This window comes from Ambystoma mexicanum, chromosome 1p, assembly GCF_040938575.1.
Source record: "Ambystoma mexicanum isolate Mex_15411 chromosome 1p, UKY_AmexF1_1, whole genome shotgun sequence".
Taxonomy (NCBI): domain Eukaryota; kingdom Metazoa; phylum Chordata; class Amphibia; order Caudata; family Ambystomatidae; genus Ambystoma; species Ambystoma mexicanum.
Genome location: NC_090921.1, coordinates 512134795 through 512159935, shown reverse-complemented (window position 1 = coordinate 512159935; position 25141 = coordinate 512134795). Strand labels below are relative to the sequence as shown.

The 25141-nt window shown below is 42.7% G+C and overlaps 1 protein-coding gene across 2 annotated transcripts in view; it reads left to right on the top strand.

Moving 5' to 3' along the window:
• Positions 1-25141, top strand: part of YJU2 (YJU2 splicing factor homolog) — a 236698-nt gene that overhangs the window by 75661 nt on the left and 135896 nt on the right. For both annotated transcript variants that reach the window (XR_011303929.1, XM_069649384.1), the window contains exon 5: positions 17483-17664. Coding sequence is in view for 1 of the 2 variants with exons in the window: in XM_069649384.1 (XP_069505485.1) it covers positions 17483-17664 (182 nt within the window). In the remaining variant the exon portion in view is untranslated. The remainder of the gene's footprint in view (positions 1-17482; positions 17665-25141) is intronic.

Here is a 25141-nt window from a genome sequence, read left to right as displayed (position 1 = left end):
CCCCCACTCGCTAGCAAACTGGGGCTGAATCACAATGTAAAAATTACTATTCACAATTTGCATGTCAAATCCTCGCAACTATTTTCCTGCCCTCATGACAGAATAGAGTTGAGAACTCCGTCTCACTTTGCATTCCAAATTACAACTTTAACCGGGAAACCGCATGATAAAAATTCTTTCCTAATTGAACATAAATCTTTCTTGACCATTCATCGGAGCGCTTTAAACAAAGCCATTTCCCGCTTGTTTATTGCCTTGTGCTCCCTGGCTTCATTCCCAAGCAGTGAGTCAGCCACGACTGATTTACTGAAGGGGAAAGTCTTAACCACACAAGCTATCGGCCGCGGCAAGCCGACACAAATGTTGCTGTCTTTTTGAAGTCTCAGAGCTGCAGTGAGACCACCAAGGAAATGCGACAGCCTGCTCATCACTCTGCACTGTGTTCTCTCACACAATTTGTCTTTTCACAGCAAGGCACTGCTCTGCACAAATCCCCAAGCTGCCACCAAATGTCTTGATATTGGGAAAATCGTCCTTGGGACCAGCCCTTGAGAGCAAAAATTACCCAATTCAGCCCAAAATACAGGTTCTATTGTGCCGAGCAGTGAACTCATGCTAGCGACAAATGACACCTTCAAAAAGTTTTAGCATTTATTATAAACAGTGAATTTCAGCAACATCTTGGGATTCAAGTTAGAGAAGATTACAAAGCACAAAACTTAGAGAAATACAAAATATAGAGAAACATAGAACTTAGAGAAACACAGAGAAACACAGTCTTACGCCCCTTCAATCAGCACTGGGAGACCCTGGCCCTCATAAGCTAGCTGTTGCAAGCCCCACTCAGAGGATATCGCTGCAGGGTGCCGACAGAGCAGCAGGTTCCGGACACTCGATTTTGCTCGAACCAAGTCCACAGATCGATCTCCCACCAGAGTCATGTGGGCATGCATTTTTATAATCTCGTGCTGTCAGTCCATGACGCACATTTCTAGAACCTTCCCTGTGCAAAATATAGGCTTGCTCATGGAAAAACCCAACTCTGTGAATTTCCACTGTGCTCCTTTCCTGTGCCCCTCCCTGCTTGGAGCCCATCTGTGCGAAAGCTCAGGAATGTTTTATCAGTGCCTTCCCAGAGAAAAGAAGATTAGTTTACGAAACCATGCAGGGCTACAGTTAGAAAGTCGAGATGAATTAAGCCTATGTGAGCAAGCTCTAAAAGGCATGCACTCATAGCTTAGTGTTCATAGCGCTTAAGACTGGCTATCTAAGCGCTATATAGGTGCCATAATGTTCCAAACACTCCAATAATTTCTATTAGCTACAGAACTGGGGCCTTCGCCCTGCCTGTCTATCTACAATGCATAATGTGACCTACCACTCCTACTAGGCCTGTATATTCCTTGTAACTCACTACTGCGTAATGTAAGTGCTACAACAGACTGTCAGCATTTTTGGCACATACTTTGAATAAACTTTTGGCTTTCAGCGGCTAATGCTGTCATCTAAAGCCCTGATTGGCAAATTTGCAATTTTGTGTATCACTACACTCCACCCCTATTCAAAGTGTGTGCGACAATGCTGACTAATACCCATCAACATAGTATGTATTGCAGTGATAAAGACCTTGGGGCTTTGCAAGAGGTTTAAGCAAACTATCTTCTAGCGGTTAGTCAGCGTGGCATGCAAGGTTAGTAAAAACACTACCTAAACAAAAATGTGCACAAATTGAACAGTGACATATACCCTTGCCAAAACCTGGCCTATACAAAAATACCTACACAAAGTGAACATGGACATTTACTCTAGCCAAACCTGGCCTACACAAAAATACCTAAATAATTATTGTATAACTGATTGTCAGTTAAAAAGCAGCATGCAGTTAGAATGACAAGGCAATCCGGTGTAGTCTAATCTACAATGCACTATTGCATTTATGTATGGTTACCAATTCTAAACCTGGCAGCCTTTCACTCTAAGGGCCTACCCTCCCCCTGATCCCGGGGCATTCAAACGTGACTATGGGCTGTGTGATTAGACACTTCCCCCATGTATGTGGAACCCAACCAGAAACCATCTAATTTTCATGAGCAAGGTGAACCCATGGGCACCAGGTTATCTAAATAACAACAATTCTACTAATTTGCATCAAAGCATGGCATGTGTTATTCATGCAATCAAAAGCAAGCGATTTGATCCATATGTTTGCTGGTAACTGTAGCTCTGTGTGCCAGTGGGTTGAGGATGGTCGCCCCCACTCGGAGCAAAAAGCCAACACCTGCTGATTTAACAATGTTTGCCATAAAATGCATCGTGTGTATTTAGCAGTCTTGTTGACCTGCCCTATGACCGAAAAAATGTCTTCATACCTAAAATTCTGCCATCTCCAGTGATTGCCAATACTTCTAGCAGTTTTGGGCGTATCAATGGGCCCCACTAGGCCAGACGTTTTGTAGCAGAGCTGGCATCAGAACCCATAGTGGCTAGCTTATTGTGCACAGTTTCTATGTCAAAATCATTTAAAGCTTCTGGTACCACCCGCTGCTCCCGCAATTAATGAATCTAGCTCCCTAGCTACGCGCACTCTGGTGATGGGCCATAGAAATGGACTCCATTTGTAGCAGCTTGGTAGTACTAAGGAAGCATTGCTTCGTGATAAATCTATGTCTAAGTGTATCACTGTAATAATAGAGGTGTGCATTACCAGCCTACAATTTAAATGTTGCATTACTACTGGAAAATCTAACATGTTCACAGTTTCTACCTTGTGTGACTTGGAGAATACCCTTCTCCAAGTGGGATGCCTACCATATACAATATTAGTTTTAGCTACAAACGCCATACTACCATCCGGCAGTGGCTGTTTCATCACACCATTGTGTGAAATGCATATAGTCAAATTATAGTCCATAAAATCTTGGCGAGAACACTCGCTGCAGTTCTTGGTCAGAAAAACAAATCGTTGGATCCATTCACTGAAACATTTGGGCCTAGGATTTCATAAGCACCAGTCATATGAGTCAGTGACAAAAGATGCCCGACAATGTGCCAGGCCAGTACGCTAGCAATTCCATGTGGATACTCATTTGTAGCGCTTTTCCAAGGAATTATTCTACATGTCTACAATCAAAAGGTGACTCTTTGCATTAGTGTGCTGGAGACAGCTGTCCCCACAAAAACATGAAACTGGTTGGTTTAACAAAAAAAACGTGTCTCACACTGTGTCATAAAATCAAATATCAAGTCAGTTTTGGTTTCATTTACCCGCCTTAAGGATGGCTGTAAAAGTATCCAGCGTTTCAAAGGTTACCATCTCAAATTAGAGCTCACACACTTGGCAGCATTACTTCCAATTAAGAACCGTAATCTACGCACAGCTAACTTTGGTGTGCGCACTCATTTTATCTCAAAATATATTACGCTCCTGCTTGCATAAATCTGCTGCCCCAACAATTCATAAATAATTTTCCTGGCTACGTGGTAGTTTTAGAAAAGGCAAAACATCTCTGGTTAAAGCAATTCAGTTGGAAGAGCAAAACATTTCGTTTTTTCAGATTCATCTCAAAAAGTGCATTTAAAAGCCATTTTTCAATGTGTTAGCATTCAAGTGCTGTGTCACACAGCTGTTTGTGGTGCATGATGTCACAGTCCACAACCCATTGTCCACAATCCTTTTAACAAGAAAGGCAAAACATATCAACCAGATTATTTCCAGCAACTGAATCATTTGAATGCAGCATCAAATGTTTGATAACTAGCCAAGTCTGCACCGTGCCAGTTAAGCAAAAGATATTACTCTGTTGGACACTTCTCGCAGGTTGCAGAACAAATGTCCTCATACGTCATGCATGTTAGCAGCATTGAGTGTGGTGCAGGACAGGTTCAAAATTCACATATCATCTCGCAATGACTCGCTTTCTCTGAGAATGCGTCTGCTTGACTGATCAGTGTCACCCGCAAATTGCACACATCTACCCCAATCATGGCAGGCAACTGTCTTGGTTTTTTGCCTAGGCAAAATACAAACAGAAATGTTAGGATTTCATCAAAAGTACAATGTCATTGTTATTCACGTTAGGATGTCATCAAAACTACAATATCAGCGTTATCCACTCCTTCCCTTAACACCACCCCCACCTTCAGAAGTCTCATCAGGTAATTACACACTTTATCATTGCTACCACAATTATTTGTCACCCTTCTGTGTGTTACTGGGGGCTTATTTGCACTCCACCATACGGGGTGTAACTGCCTAATCATAAACCCATTTGTGCAATGCGATCATAGTTGGTCAATGGTACCTCAGACTGATCTGTGATTTTACAAAAGCCATATAATAAGTGCCCAGGTCGCACTTCTCAATGGATCAATGCTTTCCTTTGTCACCAAAGCAATCACGAATGCCAGGCGCCAACTTGCTTCCAGTGTTTCATGATCTTGATTTAGGTTGCCCTGCTGGCATCACTCCATTTTTCAAAGGTAAAGTCTTTCAGTCCAATACCGCCTGCAGTTGCACAAGCAGCTTTGTTTATTTTTCTCCATACAGCTAGTGTCTTTCAAGCCTCTGGTTTTCCACTTGTCATTTTCCCAAAGGGTGTCTGCTGATTTCTTGGGCCACCCCTTTGAGCGCGATAGTCTAAATCAGTTCCTTTTGTTGCTTCAACAAATCATTCATTCTTGCACTAAGCCGTGAGGCTTCTGGATCATGGCTAATGTGAAGTGTTCATGTTAAACTCCAAAGCCCCACTCTGCATGTTGTTTCTTGCAAAACAGCTACCTTTGTCAGTTTTGCTTCCATCTGGAACACCATAATGTCTTTGTCAGTTACTCCAGCCCTGGCAATGTAGCTTGCATTTTTGCCAGCTGTGTATTTTCACTTCTGAAAGCTCCTAGAGGTTTCTTCTCCAGTGCACAGCGCTTTACTTCAGTTCACATCACATGGAGTACTGGGATGCAGCCTGCACAGCAATGTCTCTTTACTTCACATCACATGGGGCATGGGGATGAAGCTTGCACGGCAATGTCTCGAAATGGGCAGCTGTCTTTTCTTAGCCCATTCACAGATGCACAGGTTCCCCAAATGTTCAGATGCGATGTGCCCATTTGCCATTCTGCATGCAGCATTTGTTTTCCTTCCAGTGTTGATACTGGGCTAATTCTTTACTTCTGATCAGCTCTGTTATTGCATGCCAGTGTCAGAAAGCATGCATACATCAGCATGTGTAAGGTAGATTGCGCTCTTTTTCATCTTCTCACTCACAGCAATTATTGCCTTCAGTTCTGTTTCAGCACTCTATCTTTGCACCCCCCCTCCTCAGTCTTTGCTCACGCTGACGGTGTCTTTCACAGGGGATGGAATGCAGGAATGTCAGTGTTTATCTTTCCTGTGCACATGGCAGCGCCATACCACGGAGCAAGCTTATCTCGTTGCCTATAACTCTTAAACTGTGGCGGCTTCAATGGAAGGCGCTCGTTTCAGACAGTTCATTCAGATTAACTGTTTCCTTCACTGCTTCAACAACTCAGAAAAGCTCCCATATCTGCCAGCTTTTGTAAACACCATTTTACTAAACAGGAGCGCGGCATTCTGCTTTCCTGCCTTCCTCCAACTTTTTTTTTGTTTGCGTTCCTCGCCCAAGACAGTGCAAGTTATCTTCAAGGCACAAGCTCTGCACAGCAACACTCATATTTTCAAAAGAGGCACTTTTTCTTGTCATCAGATTCTACTCCATGTAATTTTTGCAAAATGTCAAAGCGTCTTTTAGCCTGTTTTAAACTGATCAATGTCCCATGTAAAGGCATACATTTTTTTTTCTTTTTCCTCGTAACCTTGTAGTTTGGCTTCACAAACTCCCTCCAATGCAATGTGCGATCTTTCAAAAGAACCCGCAACCCACTAAATCATTGTGCTGTCTTATCACACACAGATTTTTCATTCTGTTGTACCATTGCCAAATTAAAACCAATTATTTCAGTGCATTTAAAACATGTCATGTGTAGTGCAGCTCCCTGCAAGAGCAACCCACACTCTATATTGCTTGTGGGCTGTTAATGTGTCAACAACATTTTTTACCATATATCACAGTTAACAGGTCACTATTTCCAAAACATACATCACTTATAACGCAACAGTACTTTAATCCATGGCATAGCGTGGGAACAGTTAAAAATACTCCAGGAGCAATTTAGGGGTAATTTAGAAAATATAAATGGTCTTTTCCCCCAAACCATTGCAAACTGATTCTGCAATTCCAAATCAATACACAAAAATTGAAAATCCAAATACCATTCACTCACTTTCTTTTTTAAGTGAGTCTCTCACCCATTGTAAGCATGGCACAGCTAAAATGCAATGTAGCCATTTTAGTGTGTTTCCTTAAAACAGAATGCACCACCAGCACATGGAATTTACAGTTGCCAAAAAAAAAACCTTTAGGCTCTCAACACAGATGTTACTCTTTCTCCTAAACTCCGCTCATTCCCCACGTTATCTTCAGGAATGTCAACACTTCAAAAGCATACATTAAAAAAGCAAACCTTTGCCTCCTTACATTACAGCCCCCCACTCGCTAACACACTGGGGCTGGATTACAATGTTAGATCTATTCACAATTTGCATGTCAAATACTCACAACTATTTTTCCTGCCCTCATTACAGAATAGAGTGAGAACTCCATCTCACTTTGCATTTCAAATTGCAACTTTAAACTGGGGAAACCGCATGATCAAATTCTTTCCTAATTGAACATAAATCTTTCTTCACCATTCATCGGAGCGCTTTAAACAAAGCCATTTCCCGCGTTCCCAATCAGTAAGTCAGCCACGACTGATTTACTGAAGGGGAAAGTCTTAACCACACAAGCTATCGGCCGCGGCAAGCCGACACCAATGTTGCTGTCTTTTGTGTCTCAGAGCTGCAGTGAGACCACCAAGGAAATGCGACAGCCTGCTCATCACTCTGCACTGTGTTCTCTTACACAATTTGTCATTTCACAGCAAGGCACTGCCCTGCACAAATCCCCAAGCTGCCACCAAATGTCTTGATATTGGGAAAATCTTCCTCGGGACCAGCCCTTGAGAGCATAAATTACCCAATTCAGCCCAAAATACAGGTTCTATTGTGCCGAGCAGTGAACTCATGCTAGTGACAAATGACACCTTCAAAAAGTTTTAGCATTTATTCTAAACAGTGAATTTCAGCAACATCTTGGGATTCAAGTTAGAGAAGATTACAAAACACAACACTTAGAGAAATACAAAATATAGAGAAACATAGAATTTAGAGAAACATAGAGAAACATAGAATTTAGAGAAACATAGAGAAACACAGTCTTACACCCCTTCAATCAGCACTGGGAGACCCTGGCCCTCATAAGCTAGCTGTTGCCAGCCCCGCTCAGAGGACAGCGCTGCAGGGTGCCGACAGAGCAGCAGGTTCTGGACACTCGATTTTGCTCGAACCAAGTCCACAGATCGATCTCCCACCTGAGTCATGTGGGCATGCATTTTTATAATCTCGTGCTGTCAGTCCATGACGCACAGTTCTAGAACCTTCCCTGTGCAAAATATAGGCTTGCTCATGGAAAAACCCAACTCTGTGAATTTCCGCTGTGCTCCTTTTTTGTGCCCCTCCCTGCTTGGAGCCCATCTGCGCGAAAGCTCAGGAATGTCTTATCAGTGCCTTCCCAGAGAAAAGAAGATTAGTTTACGAAACCATGCAGGGCTACAGTTACAAAGGCAGAATATTCTAAGAGAAGTCGAGATGAATTAAGCCTATGTGAGCAAGCTCTAAAAGGCATGCACTCATAGCTTAGTGTTCATAGCGCTTAAGATTGGCTATCTAAGCGCTATATAGGTGCCATAATGTTCCAAACACTCCAATCATTTCTATTAGCTACAGAACTGGGGCCTTCGCCCTGCCTGTCTATCTACAATGCATAATGTGACCTACCACTCCTACTAGGCCTGCATATTCCTTGTAGCTCACTACTGCGTAATAGGAGTGCTACAACAGACTACTGTGAGCATTTTTGGCACATACTTTGAATAAACTATTGGCTTTCAGCGACTAATGCTGTCATCTAAAGCCCTGATTTTGTATTTCTCTAACTTGAATCCCAAGATATTGCTGAAATTCACTGTTTAGAATAAATGCTAAAACTTTTTGAAGGTGTCATTTGTCACTAGCATGAGTTCACTGCTCGGCACAATAGAACCTGTATTTTGGGCTTAATTGGGTAATTTTTGCTCTCAAGGGCTGGTCCCAAGGACGATTTTCCCAATATCAAGACAACAGTGTCATGCAAAAGTCAGTCCAGGCCTCTGGATTACGTTTAATGGTGTAATTCGTGAGTCCGTCCGGACCCGATGCTCTGGATGCATTTGTTCTTTGTATTGCAGTTAGAATATCATGACGATCAAACTTTAAGTCCCATTTAGCCAATTTTGAGGAGTAGCGGTCTTCTACACACCCCTCCGCACTAAACATGTTGGTGTAAAAAGCGGTCCATGTTGCTTCGGAGATATGGTTTGCCTGCAAAGTATCTTGCGTAGCAAATTTGTTATTGATGGTTCTCCAGAAGTCCGCTGAGTTTTTATTCCGTAGTTTGCCCATCATTGCCTCCAAATCATTCTGCAGCAGGAGGGCTTTGTAGGACTTGCACCAGTTTCTGAATGCTTGTTTGATTGTTTTTTTTCTTTAAAGCAAGAGCATCTTTGCCCTCTATAGTTAAATTTTGAAGTTCGTGTCTCATCAGTCTTTTGCGCTGTTGAATCTTCAGGTCAAAACTATGTTCGTGGACAAATATTTTGTTTTTCAGCCCTTGTTTGTGTTCTGTGAAGTGAGTCAATAGATGACAATATTTGACCTCGTTGTGTGCTAGGTTTAAGTTGGTGACAATTTTATTTACATCAACATCAGCAAGTTCGAGGCGTATTCTGCTCGAGCGAACAGACACGGCGTGCGGCCAGGATGTAGGCAATGCCGAACATGATGTATTTAAACTCCTTACCAATTTATCGTGGTCACTATGGTCCATCGGTTTAACCTCGAACCGAAGTACTCGTGAATGTACCGCGTCTGACAGAAACATGTAGTCCAAGACAGAGTGTTGATTCATTCTTCTCCATGTTGAGTTGGCAGGGATGTCCCCTGTCACATTGCCATTCAGCATAAGCATGCTTCTGGCTTCCATTTCCTGGCACCATTTCAAGGCTGCTTCTTTGCGGACAAGGGTTATAACTTTCCCCTCACCTTTGAGGTTTACATGCTTCATGCAGTCTATATTAAGATCTCCACAGATGATCAGATTTGGAGATTCTACATCCTCAAAGAGTGAGTCTATTAAAGTGGTTATTTGATCAATAAAGAGTGTAATTCCTGTCACAGCGTGGTTCAAATAGACGTTAATGATGTTCAGAACATCAGATTCTCCGTTTATGCCATTTGAGGTCAGAACCCTTGCTGTCTGAATAAATGGAGAAACATTAATAGATGAAACAATTCTAAGGCCAGTAGATTTCCTTACCGCAATCATTAAGCCTGCCATCGGTCTTCCTTTGAGTTGTTTTAAGGCAGGGTTGAGGGCAGTTTCAAAGTCTTGCAAAATGGGCTTCCAGATAGCTGGGTTTCCTGTAAGCAAACCAGGTCCAAGTCTTGTAGCCACGATGTGTGGAAAAGGTGACTGAGGCCTCTTGTGTTCCACAAACCCAGTTTGATAGAGTCTTCATTTCCAGGTGCCTGGCATTATTGCGTCGAATTACCATTTAGCGCAACAGCCATCCAGGCCCAGTCGTTCCTCGGATTAGATTTATCTAATTCAACAGCCGAGTCGCTTGACGAAGAGGATAGCCCATCAATGGTTATTTGTATTTGTTCGCCATATTTGGGCAGTTGCTCTTCCTTCTCGTTAGCAGGAAAGACTTTCTTCAGAATGTGTTCAGAGACGACAATGCGGCTGGCTGGTTCAGAGCTGGACCTGTTGCATACCAACTTGGGGACAGACAACTGTGAGCAGGGCATTTTGTCAGAGCAACTATCAACACTCTTGTAAATCTCGAACCCAAGTGATAACAAGGTAGAACTTGCTTCTAGTAAGATGTCAAATATTATTTTCGAATTCATATGTAGAATCACTTTGTCATCTCTTTTTTCGTCACAAAATTACACGATTCTCAGGTCGTCAGATAGAATCGTCCTTAAGCTCGGAATTTGGAACAGATGCAGTACATTGTGGCGATTTAGGATCAGGTTATCTGCGTTGTCAATTCTTTCTAGGGTCACCTTATAGAGGGTTGTCATCTTTATTTTGTCCGTAGATGACTTATACCCGTTCGTCATTGATCGCAGGGGACTCTTCGTGTTGCAGCTGGGGGTCATTCTTAACAGACGTTACAGAATTCTGCATTTTAGCTTGCATCTGATCTGCTGACTTAAGTTAGTTGGGGAGTGAACATTCTCTTTGTGATTCGGGTTACTCGAGGGAGTAAGTGACAGGGTTTATTAGATGTTTCAATAGAGTTTGTCATTGTACGAGATTTAGTGGCCTGATTCCATTTGTCGTCCATTGTCAAAAATATGGGTGAGCGAGGCGCATGATTTGCTGTAGTGATAACCACATTTTTGATCATCGTACATATACGTTGACTATTGAAGGTTTTCACCACATCGGGAATGACAGTCCCGGTTTGTGAAGGAGACTCTTCTTCCACCGTTACGCTGTTAGCTTTTGCGATCTCCGTGGGTTCTGTGGCCTCTATTAGATCCTCGTCATCATATGTAGATAGATTTATTAAGTCAGACAGCTCCTCTCCCCCCTCTTCCACTAAGTCTGCTTTGTTCTCAAGTATTTTTGTTCTGTGTTGATGCTCGAACTTGCCCTTTCCAGTTGTTTGTGTTCACTGTTATATTTACAGTTTTTAGGTAACGTAAACATTTTCTCGAGTTGTTAGTCTGTCTCGATTTTTTTTCAGTGGTTGATTTTTTGTTTTCTTTGTCGTCAAGCTGTTAGGGCCAGCGTTCGCTGAAGTGCGACAAACATGTCCAGATACTTTCTTAAAGATGTCATATAGAGTGGGGTGCTCTGCATTTGTTTTGGTAACAGCTTGTGGCGAGCTGTATATGTCCGTGGGCAAGACATTTGGATCAACTGACAAAGTAGGTACAGCTAAATTTGGTGCAAGCACAATGTCCGTCGATTCGCAGCTGTCGTCGAGGGGTTGGAAGCCCACTTCCGAGTTGTCTGAAGATGAGGCTATCTGGGGGTTAAAAAGAGCCAAGTTAGAGCCATCCTAATTTTCAAAGCTTCAGCAAACGTGCTGGCTTCGTTGTCCTTTTGAAGTCAGGGTTCCTCGCGGCAGGTGCGCAAGCCTTGGCCTGACGAGGATTTTCTATCTCGTTTATCAGCTTTCATTGTCTGCTTCTTTCTGATCGCATTGTGGTCTTGAATGACTTCAGAGGCAACAGTGTCATTGTTCGTCTTAGATAAGGGACTGTGAGGTGTACTTAGAGACTCGATGACCATAGACTCCGCTTAACAGCCTGTACTGATAGTGGGGCATGTTTGCGTCACTTCCTCATTAGTATTTTTATGTTTGAAGATGCTTGGCGCCTCTCTTGCCACTTCTGCCAGGAGATCTTTATCCATATTGTTATTTTTTAACTGAGTAGTTATAGTGTTCAGCATGCAATCATGCTTAGAAGATAGAACCTGTTGCGCTTCTTTAAGTAGGTTACAGTTTTGTTCGAGGTCCACGAATTCTGAATTCAGTAAGGCTACCAATGTTGAGAGATCTTTAGTATTCTCATTTAGATGTTCATACAGCTTCGTAAATGGGGCTAAGGTGATGGCCATAGACTATATTATGGTAGATTGAATCTCACTTAGCCAGTTGACATTATTGGCAGCAGGCACTCTTTTCTGTCCGCGAGCTCGCCTTTCACGCATAGGCATTTGAACTTTGCGGGCCTTTACATAAGGCCGCTCCGTTGTCGAATACTCATCCGATGAATAGTCGGTGGATGATGAGGAAAGCGTTGAGTCTTGCGTATTGAGATTCGTGCTGTGGTTTGGATTGACAGGTACCCTTTCCTCTTTGGAAGCGGACTGATTTGATGTACTGTCCCGTTTGGATTTTTTTCTTTGGGAACATCGTGGACTACCTGAACTAGTTGCATCTCTTATTCTTCATTTTGTGAGAGCCATTCGTTGGATAGTTGTAAGTAGCTGGCATTCCACACATGTAGAGTTGTCAGTACATTTCTTTTCTGGCGACCGTAGGTTCGTTGTTGAAGTCATGTTTTTCTCATACTTCAAGGCACAAGCTTTATTGATCCAGGTTAGATCAGACAATAGCTTGTTTACCACGTCAAGGGAGTTGCGCCGAATTACAGTTGAACATTGATTTGGGAGCGCGTCCCTAAACATGGTTGGTGCAGCATCTGTTAGCTTGATCAGGGGTGATGAATCTTTGCTTAAAGCATTTGAGTGCAGTAAAAACACCTCCTCGTCTACAGGAGGCGATGAGTCTTCACTAAGCGCCCAGTTTATTGCTGCATTTCCATTCGGGATTTCGCTGGCGCTGTAGTAGATGGATCTCCTCCCAATAATGCCTGAAGGTGGCAAGGCGGAATATTGACTGTGCCGAATCCCGTGCTTGAGCAGATCATCCTGACTTTGTTGTAGCTGGATAACAAAGTCTTCACGTTGAGCACTTACCCACTAGGGTTTTGAAACATGACCAAGCTAGTTCCTGTAGTGATGGAACCCGGCGTTGCCCCGGACACGGTGAAAAACCAGACTCGTAGCAGATTGTACTATCCTTTGTGGTGAAGGGACTGCCGCTGCCATTTTTGAAACATAGCACGTCCGATGTTTCATTGTTTAAAGCCACGGCCGCCCCCGCATCAAGAGGAGGTCGAGAGTATGTCTGTGAGGGAAGTGGTGAATCCAAGTCTTCTTTCGCGGCTCTCGTTATGATCCCATCTTCAGTATCCCGGTTCAGCCCACCCGCCGCTGGTACTAGACGTGCAGCCGGTGGACAGAGCAAACAGCCGCTGGTATTTCATTAATCTTTGGGCTTTTGTTTGAACCACTAGGTGGCGGGACAGCATACAGCTGCCCATCAGTAACATCAGCGTCAATGCCACGGGTCAAACACCCAATAGATGATGAATATGCAGTGTTTAAGCGGCTTACCTGATTTAGCACCTCTTCGGAGTACGCTGCGTGATCTTCCGAGACGTCACGCAGTTCTTGCGGAGTGGTCCAGTTCTTAAGTTGGGCTTGTGTTTTTAGTTGTTTAGGGAGGCTGGCTGCAGCCGTTTCCGATTGGCGGCTCATCTTAGGCTCCTTAGGCTTATCAGCACAGACGGGCGAGAGCACTACAGAAGCCACGTAAAACCAGCCAAGCTCTTGGGCCGCCCACTCAGCCAACTACGCACAACAGTAGCAACTCGCCCATTCACAGAGGGCTTGCGCCGCAAAGGCGTTGAGGTGGCCTTGATAAGGACAGCTGTAGAGTCAGCTGACTCTGTCCTTAAATGCACACGCACCTCACAATGTTGTTCAGTTGAGTGTTCGAATGAATGCAAGCTTTTCTCTGCTTTTCTCAGCTTTCAGCAGACCTCCACCCCTCTGGTCACAGCACAACAGTAGCACAACTCGCCCTTTCACTGAGGCCTTACGCCGGAAGGGCGTTGAGGCGGCCTTGATAAGGACAGCTGTAGAGTCAGCTGACTCTGTCCTTAAAGGCACACGCACCTCACAATGTCATTCAGTTGAGTGTTCGAGTGTTCAAATGAATGCAATCTTTTCCTGCTTTTCTCTGCTTTTAGCAGACCTCCACTCCTCTGGCAACTCGCCCTTTCACCGAGGGCTTGGAATCTACCAAATCAACTCGAGCGGAGATTGACCTGCCGAACTGTAAAATTAATTCAAGATTAATTGAATGACCTAAATAAATGCAAATATTCTCCACTGAAATGCATTATCCAAAACTCCTTCTTTAGTTCTTATACATGTTCACAAGTCCTCGATGAGCTTCTGACTCAATTCTAATATTCTGTGGGCCTTTAAGGGAAGCAAATGTTTTGAAAGATTTTATTGTTAGTAGTCTTCTGAAGATCTAGGATCTGCTGGAATCTCTGCTACTCTCCTGGTGATGTTCCACAAGTAGGAACAGTTTATTGGTCTGGATACAGTTGTGGGAGGTAGGTTGCTGTTCGGCAACAATACCAGATGTAATAGAAGTTAAGTTTAGCACTTAAGAAGCCCTTCCACTGACTTGCGACCTTTATTAATCCAGAGTTATTTAAGTCTTATCAGTCCTGTGCACCTCAGAGAACTACTAACCATTCCTATGGGATCTGTCAATAGAGGTAAAACATTTTGTTCAGAATTGGAAAGTGCTTGATTGCCACAAAGTGGCCCATCGCGCAAGCCTTTTGTTATAATTGGGTTGACTGCTCATGGCTGCTTAGGTTTAACTGAAGTCAATGTGTATTTGTTTTTGAGTCAGTGAGTGCAACTTAGCTGGATTTTGAGGACTTCCTTTTTTTTACATGGAGAGAGTGAGACCCTTGTTTCCCACTCTCTCATGTATTTTAATGTGATTTTATACACTGTTTCTTTTTGTTTATGGAGTCTAAACAACTCCATAGGCATCCACTTTTACAATTGTGTCACAAAGCACCTTCATTGCAGTGCCACAGGGAAGTCTTCCAGATTTCCCAAGGTTTAAATACCTTCTCTGGGATCAACTACTGTTTCCCAGAATAATAAAGTGAAATTGACTTTACTTTGCATTGTTATTGCTAGACTCAGCACACCCTGTCTTACAATAGAGTGCTGGAGGGGTTACTTAGTATCCCATGTGTCTTGATGCTCATGTAAAATGTGTGTTACCCTTTCCTCATTTGACTGGCTGGTGGCAGTGGTTTCATTTTGAACTACCTTGGTTTGCGTTTACCGCGACCAGTCACGGCTCTGGTAAAGTAACCGCGGAAGCCATCTTTTTCAAAATGGCGTACAGCCATCTTTGCTAAAATGGTGCTCGGTTTTCTTTTTTCGCCAGGTCTTTGTAGAAAGGTCCTTCTAGAGAGTTTCTCTGTGCGCCAAACCAGGTTTGGTCTCTTTGTTCATTTCGCCTTTGATCGGGTTTCTGAGAGAAACCCCCCTCTGGTGCCCCAGTTTCTGGGGTAGGCAGGAAGTGAGGGAGGAGCCTGAAACTCCCTGTGCTTAGTCTCCTAGGAGACCCAAATGCACTCTGTGGTGATTGGCTGACTGTCCGGCAAGGACAGCCACCCTGCTGGGTGAGTGACAGCTAGGCTGGAATGAATGGGAGAGAACTGAATAAAAGGCATGTCTTTTGGCTTGGAAGGCAGAGTCGACCACTGGACGAAGGAACCGAAGAAGAGCTTGAAGAGGACGCCTGCTGCAACTCCTGGACCGTTGCTTTGCCCGGTGAAGCCCTGCTGCAGTGACTACTTGCCAAGTTTGCATCGACAGAGAAGCCCCTGCAAGGACGGCTTCTCCCTTGAGTTGGTGGGACCAATCAACTCCAAAGTAAGCCACCTGGATACCCATCTCGGAGCTGGTTGAATTTCCTCAGAGTTGCTGCAGGAACCGTATAGCCAGGGAGAGGGACACCAGATTCTGTGTTACTTTTAAGCTGGCCTAAAGCTTTTGGAAGATCCTCCAGACTCCCACGAAGCAGGACTGACCAAGCCTGAGCCCCCTCAGCAGAGTACGGGACCCCAGAAGTAAGGACAGTCCACCTTGACAACCAGGCTCATTGCTATTTGCTGTACCTCAAGGAGCTTAAACGCGAAACAGCCACTGAAAGTAAAGTTTGCTGGTTGCCAGTTTTGCCAGTGCGGTGCAGGAATCCCCCGACATCCTCCCTCCCTCTTGTCCCCACGACTGAGGCCCAGGAACAATGAGCGCTGCACAGTAATGGAAGTCATCGGATTGCATCTTTTCTTCTTTACCAAGGTACTGTAAAACAAGTCTAAGAGAACTTACCTCTTACTGTAGAAGTGCTTGTAACTTCTGCAACTCACAAGTCTAATCAGATTGTGGCCCTACATTACATTTTTCTTTTTATCAATGACTACTAAGAACTTGTGCAAAGACTTTTCCATTTACTTACCTGAAGTGCTGCATCCTATACAAAGACTTTTGCCCATTGACTTTGGCTTAGCCTATGTGAATTGAATGACTTGTCTAAGTGCTATCTAAAAGTATTTGCCCTGCTTATGAATATTTGTAATTTCTTGTGTTTTAATAACCTTTGCCTTTTACCAATCTTTTAAGAGTGTTCTGAATGCCAACAGTAAGATATTAATGTCCTCAGCCTGTGGGTGTAGGTTGTCTGTGGGCCATCTCAAAAAGGTCTTGTCTGATTCAGAAACTCAGAGTGTACAGTATTGAAGTGTGTTACTAGTATATTGCTCCCTTCTAAAGAAGGCTTTATAACTGACTGATAAATACATGAATAATTGTTTAGGCAAGAAAGCTTGAGTGTAAGAGTTTATTTGAATACCTGTAACTGTGAATCTTTGTGTAACTCCACCACAGCTCACATTTCCCCTCTTGAGATAAGCCTGGCTGATCAACACACTACCAAAACTGTGTAGAACAAGCTTATACGAAAGGTTGGGTTGCTTATACCTGTTGTCATAGTTGTTTGTAGTGTTCCTAGAGGGTACTGTGCCTTACTGCATTCAAACTTTGCCTTACTGCATTCAAACTTTGCCTTACTGCATTCAGACTTTGCCTTACTGCATTCAAACTTTGCCTAACAGCCACTAACATTTGCAAAAGCAAAGGACCAATTGCAAGTTCTCTAGTGGATCCTGGCACTCAAGCAGCTGGTCAGGTGTCAAAGAAACATCTGTGCACAATGCGTGGGGATTTGCAGTGCATTTTAAAGGTCACTGGAAACCAGTAAAGCATAGCACAGCTAGGCAAATGTGTACACAGCTGCCAAGCCCCCACAGTAATCTTGCGGCAGCAGTTTTGATAATTTGTTAGAGGATGCTGAAGCAGGCCACTATTTGTGTTAGTCCCATCTTGATCACCTAATAGCTGTTTTTGGAATGGGTCTTGGATGGGAGTGGGAGGAAGAAATATAATAAAACTGCAAAATCCCCAGGCAATGAAAGTGTGAGGCATTGTGTGCATTCACTTGCTATTTTAGAGTGATATGCTTGGCCATAATGGCCAAGATGCTTGACAACTATAATAGGTGGTAGCCAAAACCATGTGAAAGCAGGCTAGAAATGTCTGAAGCCTGAGCTCCTGCGAGCACTATATTAATGTGCGTGGGCTCTGTCCCAGTGGTACAGATTGCTGTGCAAAAATCACTTTTTTAAACTCCTCTTGTGGCATTCAAATATATTGGATAATGTGCTTCCTTAAATCCCTCAATGTTATTCGTCTGCATATTTCAACATCCCTCAATCCCTTGTTTTGCATTCCAGGTTTTGGAAAACCGAACAAAAGATTCTAAACTAGAGATGGAAGTCCTTGAGAATCTGCAGGAGTTGAAGGAGCTGAACCAGCGTCAGGCAACTGTGGATTTTGAGTCCATGCTGCAGAAGTACAAGGACTATGAGCAAGAGATGAAACAACGGGAGCAGGAGGAAGACGAGAGGGAAATGAAGTAAGTGCACACGGATTATGCAATTTTGCATTCTTGCTTGTAATACAGCACGAATGGAGAGCAAATTACATGTTGGTAAGAGCCCGGTCGCCTATTTCGGTGTAGATTGTGTATAAAAGATTAGGTTTGACTTGCCAATATTTTCATTCACATAGAGCGATTTAGAATTTAAAAAGCTCAAGGCACTCTGGCCCGATTCTGAGGACATGATAAATTCCACTTACAAATACATTTCCCCCCCTCCAGATCCATTCACCTCCATTCTGAGGTTGGAGGGAGGAGTGGTTGAGTTGTCATGACAGCAGCCCTATAATGTAATGTAGCGTAAAGTGGGTGCAGAAGCTGCGCTACTGGTTTTCCGTGTGCTCAGCACATCGACTGGAAAACCGAAACATTTAAGGCCACATTTCTATATTACTGAAGTGTTATCCAGTCTACAGATCCTCGGTAGCACTTTCGGTAATGTATAAATGTGCCAAACTGCTAGGCATAGCAGGGTTAATACAGTACGTTTAGGAAGAATAACCAGTAGGTTTAAAAGTCCTTAGCTTCATTTTCTTTCCATTTTAAACTAGAGTGCCATCCACTTTAATGACACCTCATGGGTGCCGTACTTTAGCATTTTCTTTTTTAGCTGCAAAGGTGGTGCTGAGTGAGCAGAATAGTGTTTGGTGCGGTCAGTATCCATAAAGTGAGTATGTGGATTGTTGAACAAAAGTGGTGTATTATATTGCAATCCACCACTTTTGCATTCCAAATGAATCTGGTGCAATGTAGAAAAGTGTCCTTCCTTCAAAGAACAAAACATTTCTATTTTTACATGCCCTTCAGAATCAGGCTCTCAGTCTGAACATTTTGAGTGGCTTTTCATCTCCTGATGCTTTCCCAAGAACACCATTGACATGGCTGGAAGAACACCATTAACATAGCTCGATCACATGATCCCTGTGTTTTTAGATAGCAAAAGGACATTTTGATAAGTACTTGTTTAAAATCCATCTAGGAAGAATGGGCCCTCCATTTTTGTTCTTTTTCGGGGATCAGGAAACAGCGCTATTAGTTTAAAATTCGACCCGCTACAACAAGGAACGTGGCACAACAGGTGGCTTTGCACATGGCTGAACACTGTCAGCACCTGCAGTGGGACTGAAGTTCTACAGTCTCACACTAGGACCGACTTGACAAGAGAAGTCATTGTTGTCTAGGGCAGGTCCTACAATGACACAAGCTAGATCCAGCTTCTTCTTTAACTACAACAGCACACCGCCCGCTAGCTGTTTTAGCCTGATGAAAGTGGTCCTTAGCACTGAAACCGGTCGGATCATCATAACACTGTACCTGGGCACTCAAATTAAATGAAATATGCCAGACTACAGTTTGATCTCTCCAGAAAACGAATAATAGGACTGATCAAGGACTTTTACTGTTTATACATGACACAGGGATTGAGATACTAAGTGAAAAATAAAAGGAATTAAAAAAAAAACCGACACGAGGACCCCTGGTCCTTTTGCACTAACTATACCCACCCCCTAGCACGACGGTCACAGTGGTCAAAGTATTACAACCAAAAACTAGGGAACTGTGGGCCTTTTTAAAGCACACCTATCCCCTATGGAAACCAGATAAAGTCACAAATTGTTACATTTAGAGGACAGTCCACGAATATGTTTCTAGAAAATGCTCTCCTTTCAGTAAAGCATTAAATAAAGAATACCCAAATCCTAGTGTGGTACCTTCATAGCCAAGGGAAGATTTGGGTACTGACCCCCTTTAGGTCCAAGACGTGGATACCCTAGCTAAAATGCTGACCATCTCAATTAACGTGTATAGAAACATAATACAAATAGGTCTGTAGAGCATTGCTCTTCAATTCAAAGTGCCCTATTTTAAATATGGAGTAACGTGTGTTTGGATGCCATATCCTGTTTATGAATGTCTATCTGTGTAGTTTATTGATAAAGGAATCTTTTATTCTGGTCAAAAACACTCTCTTTAGTGTCTGCTGTTTTTAATGGGTTCTCTTACCTTCTGGCAATGGGAGCTGATCAGCAGTATAGATGAAATCGTTGGGGATCATAATAGTGGGCCACATTATATCATTACTGGGCAAAAGAAAAGCCAAATACTATTGAGCTGACAGGTCGCAGAACTCCATATATGGTCTAGTGTTCCAAATATTCTTATACTACCAGTACCACCTCACTTTGCACGGGTCTGTAGCTGACATGCACGTGGGAGTCTGTTATAGCCTTGTGTATGTTTTATTGTGTCATAATTTTCTATTTTTGAAAAATCGCAAAATCGTCAATCTCCCTAAACCGCCTATACTGATAGCACAGGGTAGAACCCCATCCTGTGCAGGGCAAATGGGTGTGGTTGGTCAAATTTCACCATCACAGGTACACCCCAGATTGGTATGCCGACCTTAGGCTAAGATTTCATCTCACCAACTGTTATGGGGCTGGAGCCAATCCCGAACACACAAACAAATATACATATAGATTCAGCTTGGATTACCTGCTTGCAGGGGTAGTGATGTCTTGTGGCCAAAGCCAGAAACTTTGCCAAAGCTACATGTATTCATGACAAGAGCTCACACAAGCCATTCTGATGTGCCAAGGCACTGCCCAGCTTGGTTTCTTTTTATAGCTCACCCCTTATGAGGGATTCTGCCATTATGGCTCCATCAGTTTATTTGCTTGGACTTTGACCTTTAGAAGGTCACAATCACCTTTTGGAAATGTCAATTTGCACCAGAATTAAACAATCTTGAATAGCCTTCCTCTAGGGGGGTGCAGTTGATATTGCATTCCCTCTTGGGGTTTAAAAAAGCACTAAAACTAGAACCTTTTTTAAAAAATTGGTAAAGGAAAGGTTGCTCAAAAATGAAACGTCAGGAACTTATATGAACAACCTATGTAGCATAATTACTTAATTCTACAGAGCGATAAGGGTCATTATGATTGGCAGAAATCTGACCGCCTGTCTGTTTCTTCTTCGCACTGTTCTCAGATTCCTTCTCATCTGAAGTTCTGTTCTAAGCTTGTTACACTTGGCTTGCAAATCAAAACTATGATAATTTCCTCCTCCCTCTTGCTACATTGGGAAAAACTATGTGTGTGCGAACTGACTCTTCATAGCAAATCGATTCCTGTATATATCGCCTTTTCCTGTTTGGTGTCGTTTTTAGTTGCTCTCTGTGGTAAGGCGGCTTCAGATGGCTCAAAATGCCCATCTAGTATTAAAGGGCTCGTTCTTATTATGGATGGTATTCTCCAAATGACATTCAGACAGTTTCCTTATAATTCATCTATTTGTCTTAAAATAGCACTCCATTGTGAATCTCATTCAATTAACCACTATTAACACATTTAAGACATTGGGGCACATTATGCGTTTGGTGGTATCTGGGCACTAAATCCCCCCGGATGACACCAAACTGTATTACTGCTACTGCCATATGGTTCGGCACTATTACCGCCAGATTACAAGTGGCGATGTAAACCCCCATTTTTGAATGCGTCCATAGGACCCTATTGGGCATTTTTGCCAGAATTACTGTCAGTAATTGGGGCAAAATGTGGCAGAAAGATGTCAGATTTACCACCAGCTCAGAGCTGGAGGTGAATTATCCAACTGCCTACCAATGTTATAGTTGGGCGGTGCGGTAATGTGGCGGTATATGGTAATTCTGGCGCATTTTACCCGCACGACCCAACTTTAATGAGCCCCTATGTTGTCCTTCCAGGCAATCGGAATGTTTCAAATACAGTGAGTAGTAACTACTGGTATTTACTACATTTTCTGACATTGACTTCCGAAACCTCCAGGGAAATGACACAAAGCTTTTTTTCTCCATTCACGAAACACCAATGCATTATTTCCTACAAGACACTCCAACCTAATTTAACACACCAAAGTGAAAGCTAAAACCTACACAATGCTTTCACCTTTGTATAGAAAAACGTTATCTTTAACATTGCGATTAATGTCCTCTCATACTAAAACTGTTCCAGTTCGACCATTTTTGCAATTAAGATAACCTATTTTTTTGCATTTTACAAAATAAAACCAATCTTATTTTACTTAACATGTTTTTGGATACTTTAAAAAAAGAAATAATGTTTATTAGCATTTCCATTTTTCAAACCATACAATGGAACACCCCACCGCCCCTTTCCCACTCCACTGGATCCAAAGCTGCTGTATCCTTTGGTTGTTTAACCGACCTCTATGGCAATCTTCGATCATTATATGATATTGAGAATTTGTAACCTCTGTGGGCAGAATGATTTCCTATAATCGTTTTGTAAAAATGTTAAGACTGACCCCAATGCTGTCGGAATAACCTTTGTTCTCCGTTAATTGAGTATGTGATCCATTCTAACACCACAGAATTACACACTTATTATCCAGTCATGCTCTCCTGGGGTCTCCTTTTTGTCTCAATTTTTGCACCACTGCTAATAGTGCTGCTGTAATCCGCACCATATAGGTTTTGAATTGTAGTTGTGGAATGTGGCTACCTTTTTGGGTCCCATAGCCCAAGCAGGCATTCCTCCATCCCTACCTTCCTGTTTGTGTTACGTATCTCTTCGATTCTTTATACCACCGATGCCCAATATGCTGAAATCTCAAGGCATTGCCACCATATATGGGGCCAATCCCCTTCCCTTGCGCAGCACCTCCAACATTGTGGTTATCTAGCTGGAAGTATCTTATGTAGAAGGTCTTGGGTATAATGTCATTGGACCAGGACCGTATTCCACATTTCCCTGAGTTGTATGGCTCTAGTGAGTTTCGGAATATTTCTACACCGACAGTCCCAGTGGTCTTGTCGTATGTTATGTCCCAGAATTTTTTCAATTTCTTCATATAGGGCCATAGAATTGGTGGGACCACTTCCATAAATATTTTATACAGCGATATTAGGTTTTTTATTCTTGTTTGGGATGCAATATACTTTTCAAACCGAGTCAGTAATCTGTTTGCTGACCATTTCATTTGTGGGTTGGAGATTCGATGTTGCAATTGGTAATGCTGAAGCCGCTTTCCATCCCCTACCCTAAACTACGCCTTACATTGCGTGAAGGTTTTTATCTCCTGCCCCTGCATCATATCGTTCAGTTTTAGACATCCCACCTTCTTCCATTGTCTAAAAGCCCCACTTTCCATTCCACGCCCAAACTGTGCGTTATAAAATACAGTGATAAATGGTGAGGAGGGCGAGGATATGCTGACTTTCATTTAATGTGTCCCACGTATCTTCGACCAGGGCCGTTATCTAGCTTTTAGGAATATTTTTGGGTCTGTCCGTTTTATGTAACTAAAGTACTTCCGCTAATGACGCCCCCAGTAATGCCCTATCCATTCTCAGACAGATTTTGGTTGAGTTCCCTGTGAGCCATTTCCAAAACACCCTAATTTGTGCCGCTTCATAATATCTTGTGCAGTTAGGAAGGGATAAGCCCCCTTCATTTTTCCCTGCCATCAGTGTTTGGAACATAACCCGTGGTGGATTGTGTTTCTATATAAATGCGGATCTTGTTTTGTTGAATGTTTTAAAATTCCCTGATTTCCTGAACAACCTCACTCCGTGAGCAGTCTGCCTCTGTCAACCCCAGCAGCATGTCATCTGCGAATGCTATTATCTTGTGTTCTTCTCTCCCAAATGGGATTCCCTTGATCTTATCCGCTGACCTTATCGTTTTTAGGAATGGTTCCAAATATAAAGCAAACAAAAGCTGGGATAGTGGGCACCCTTTTTTAGTGCCCCTTTGGATGGCAGTTTGTTGGGCTAATGGACCATTCACTGAAAGCCTTATCACCGGCGAGCGATAGTTGACCTGTACCAACTGTAGAAATTGTGATTCCATAGTCAAAAAAAGGAAAGACCACTCTACTCTGTCGAAAGCCTTCTCGGTATCTAGGGAGAGAAGAAGCGTTGGGATTCCGGTTTTATCCATTCTTCTCCACTAAATGACATAACCCCCTGGTGTTGTCAAATGTTTGGCAGTTTTTAATAAATCCTGACGGATCTGGGTTTATCAATTTTGGGAGTAGCCTTTCTAAGCGATCTGCTAGAATGTTTGAATATATTTTTGCATCACTATTGAATAATGCTATTGGGTGGTACGGTCCGCATACGGTCGGATCTTTATTTGGTTTGGAGAACAATACCACCTTAGCTTCCTCCATGGATGGAGTAATTCATCTGTGGATTTGAAGGTTGTTAGAATAAATGTCCATTTTTGTGTGAAATTCTCTCCACCTGTGAGTCCCCCAGCACTTTTTGCTAGACTCTGGGATTTTTCGACTGATTCTTCTGAGCGAGTGGGACCCTTTTTCCACACGCACTCTTTCTTTTACTGCAATCACGAGAAATTGTATTTGATGCAAGCACCTTTAAAATACTTGAACACTTAATTTGATATGTAAAAACAAAACATCATTTCTATGCAATTTTTGAATAATCTACTAACATTTGAACCACTCCATGAAATCTTCATAGGGCAAGTAACAATCGAAATACATAAATAAACAAAAGTAAAATGTGCCAAATAACTAATCGCTTAATCCTTTAGATACATAACCATTTTAATCATATGCATTCACTTGAGGTCTAGACAATAGTAACTGAAACACAAGGCAAGAAGGTCTATAGGATATAGTCCGTGTCGCTGAAAAGGTTGAGAGTCACAGCGAGCAGAAAAAGAAAAGGAACTGTTTTTCCATATAAAAACTCTGATTGCAACAATTACTTAAGCTTTTTACAAATTAGACATGCTTATTATGTCTCAGCTAGACTACGTTGAATAAGCAATCAAAAACGTGTTAATGCAAGAAGCAAGGATTTGTTTTCTCCCCACATACAAGAAATCCACAATAATTCTATGGAAACAGATGAACTATTCAAAAACGGACCCAATACACACAGACGTTGATTTTAAAAAAACGGACAATTACCAGTTGAATCGATGAAGCAACTTGGGCCACCCACTTTAGATCACTCTTCGAGCTGCCAAACACTCTATCCAAATACGAGCGTCCGAAACCATTGTCGACTGATCTGAATCGCCTAAACCAAACTAACACCTGGACAAAGCTGGACGATTTAGATGACATTTGTAACATCATTAAAAAATTGAATAAATCCAGAGCTTCGGGACCTGACGGTATCACCAACTTTGACCTGAAATCGCATCCAATCGAATGGGCCAAATTCATAAGATCCGTGTTCACACGATGCGTGGCTGCACAATCGATACCTCCTACATGGCTGTCCGCAATAGTGGTCCCGATTTATAAGATAGGCGACAAGCAAGACCCTACAAACTACCACCCTATCGCGCTACTAGACCCTATAGGGAAAGTTTTCGGGTCCCTTCTCCTAAAAAAATTCCAATCTTGGGCCACAGAAGCTCCGTGCAATGACAACTTCCAAGCCGGATTCAAAAAAACACTGGGAACCACG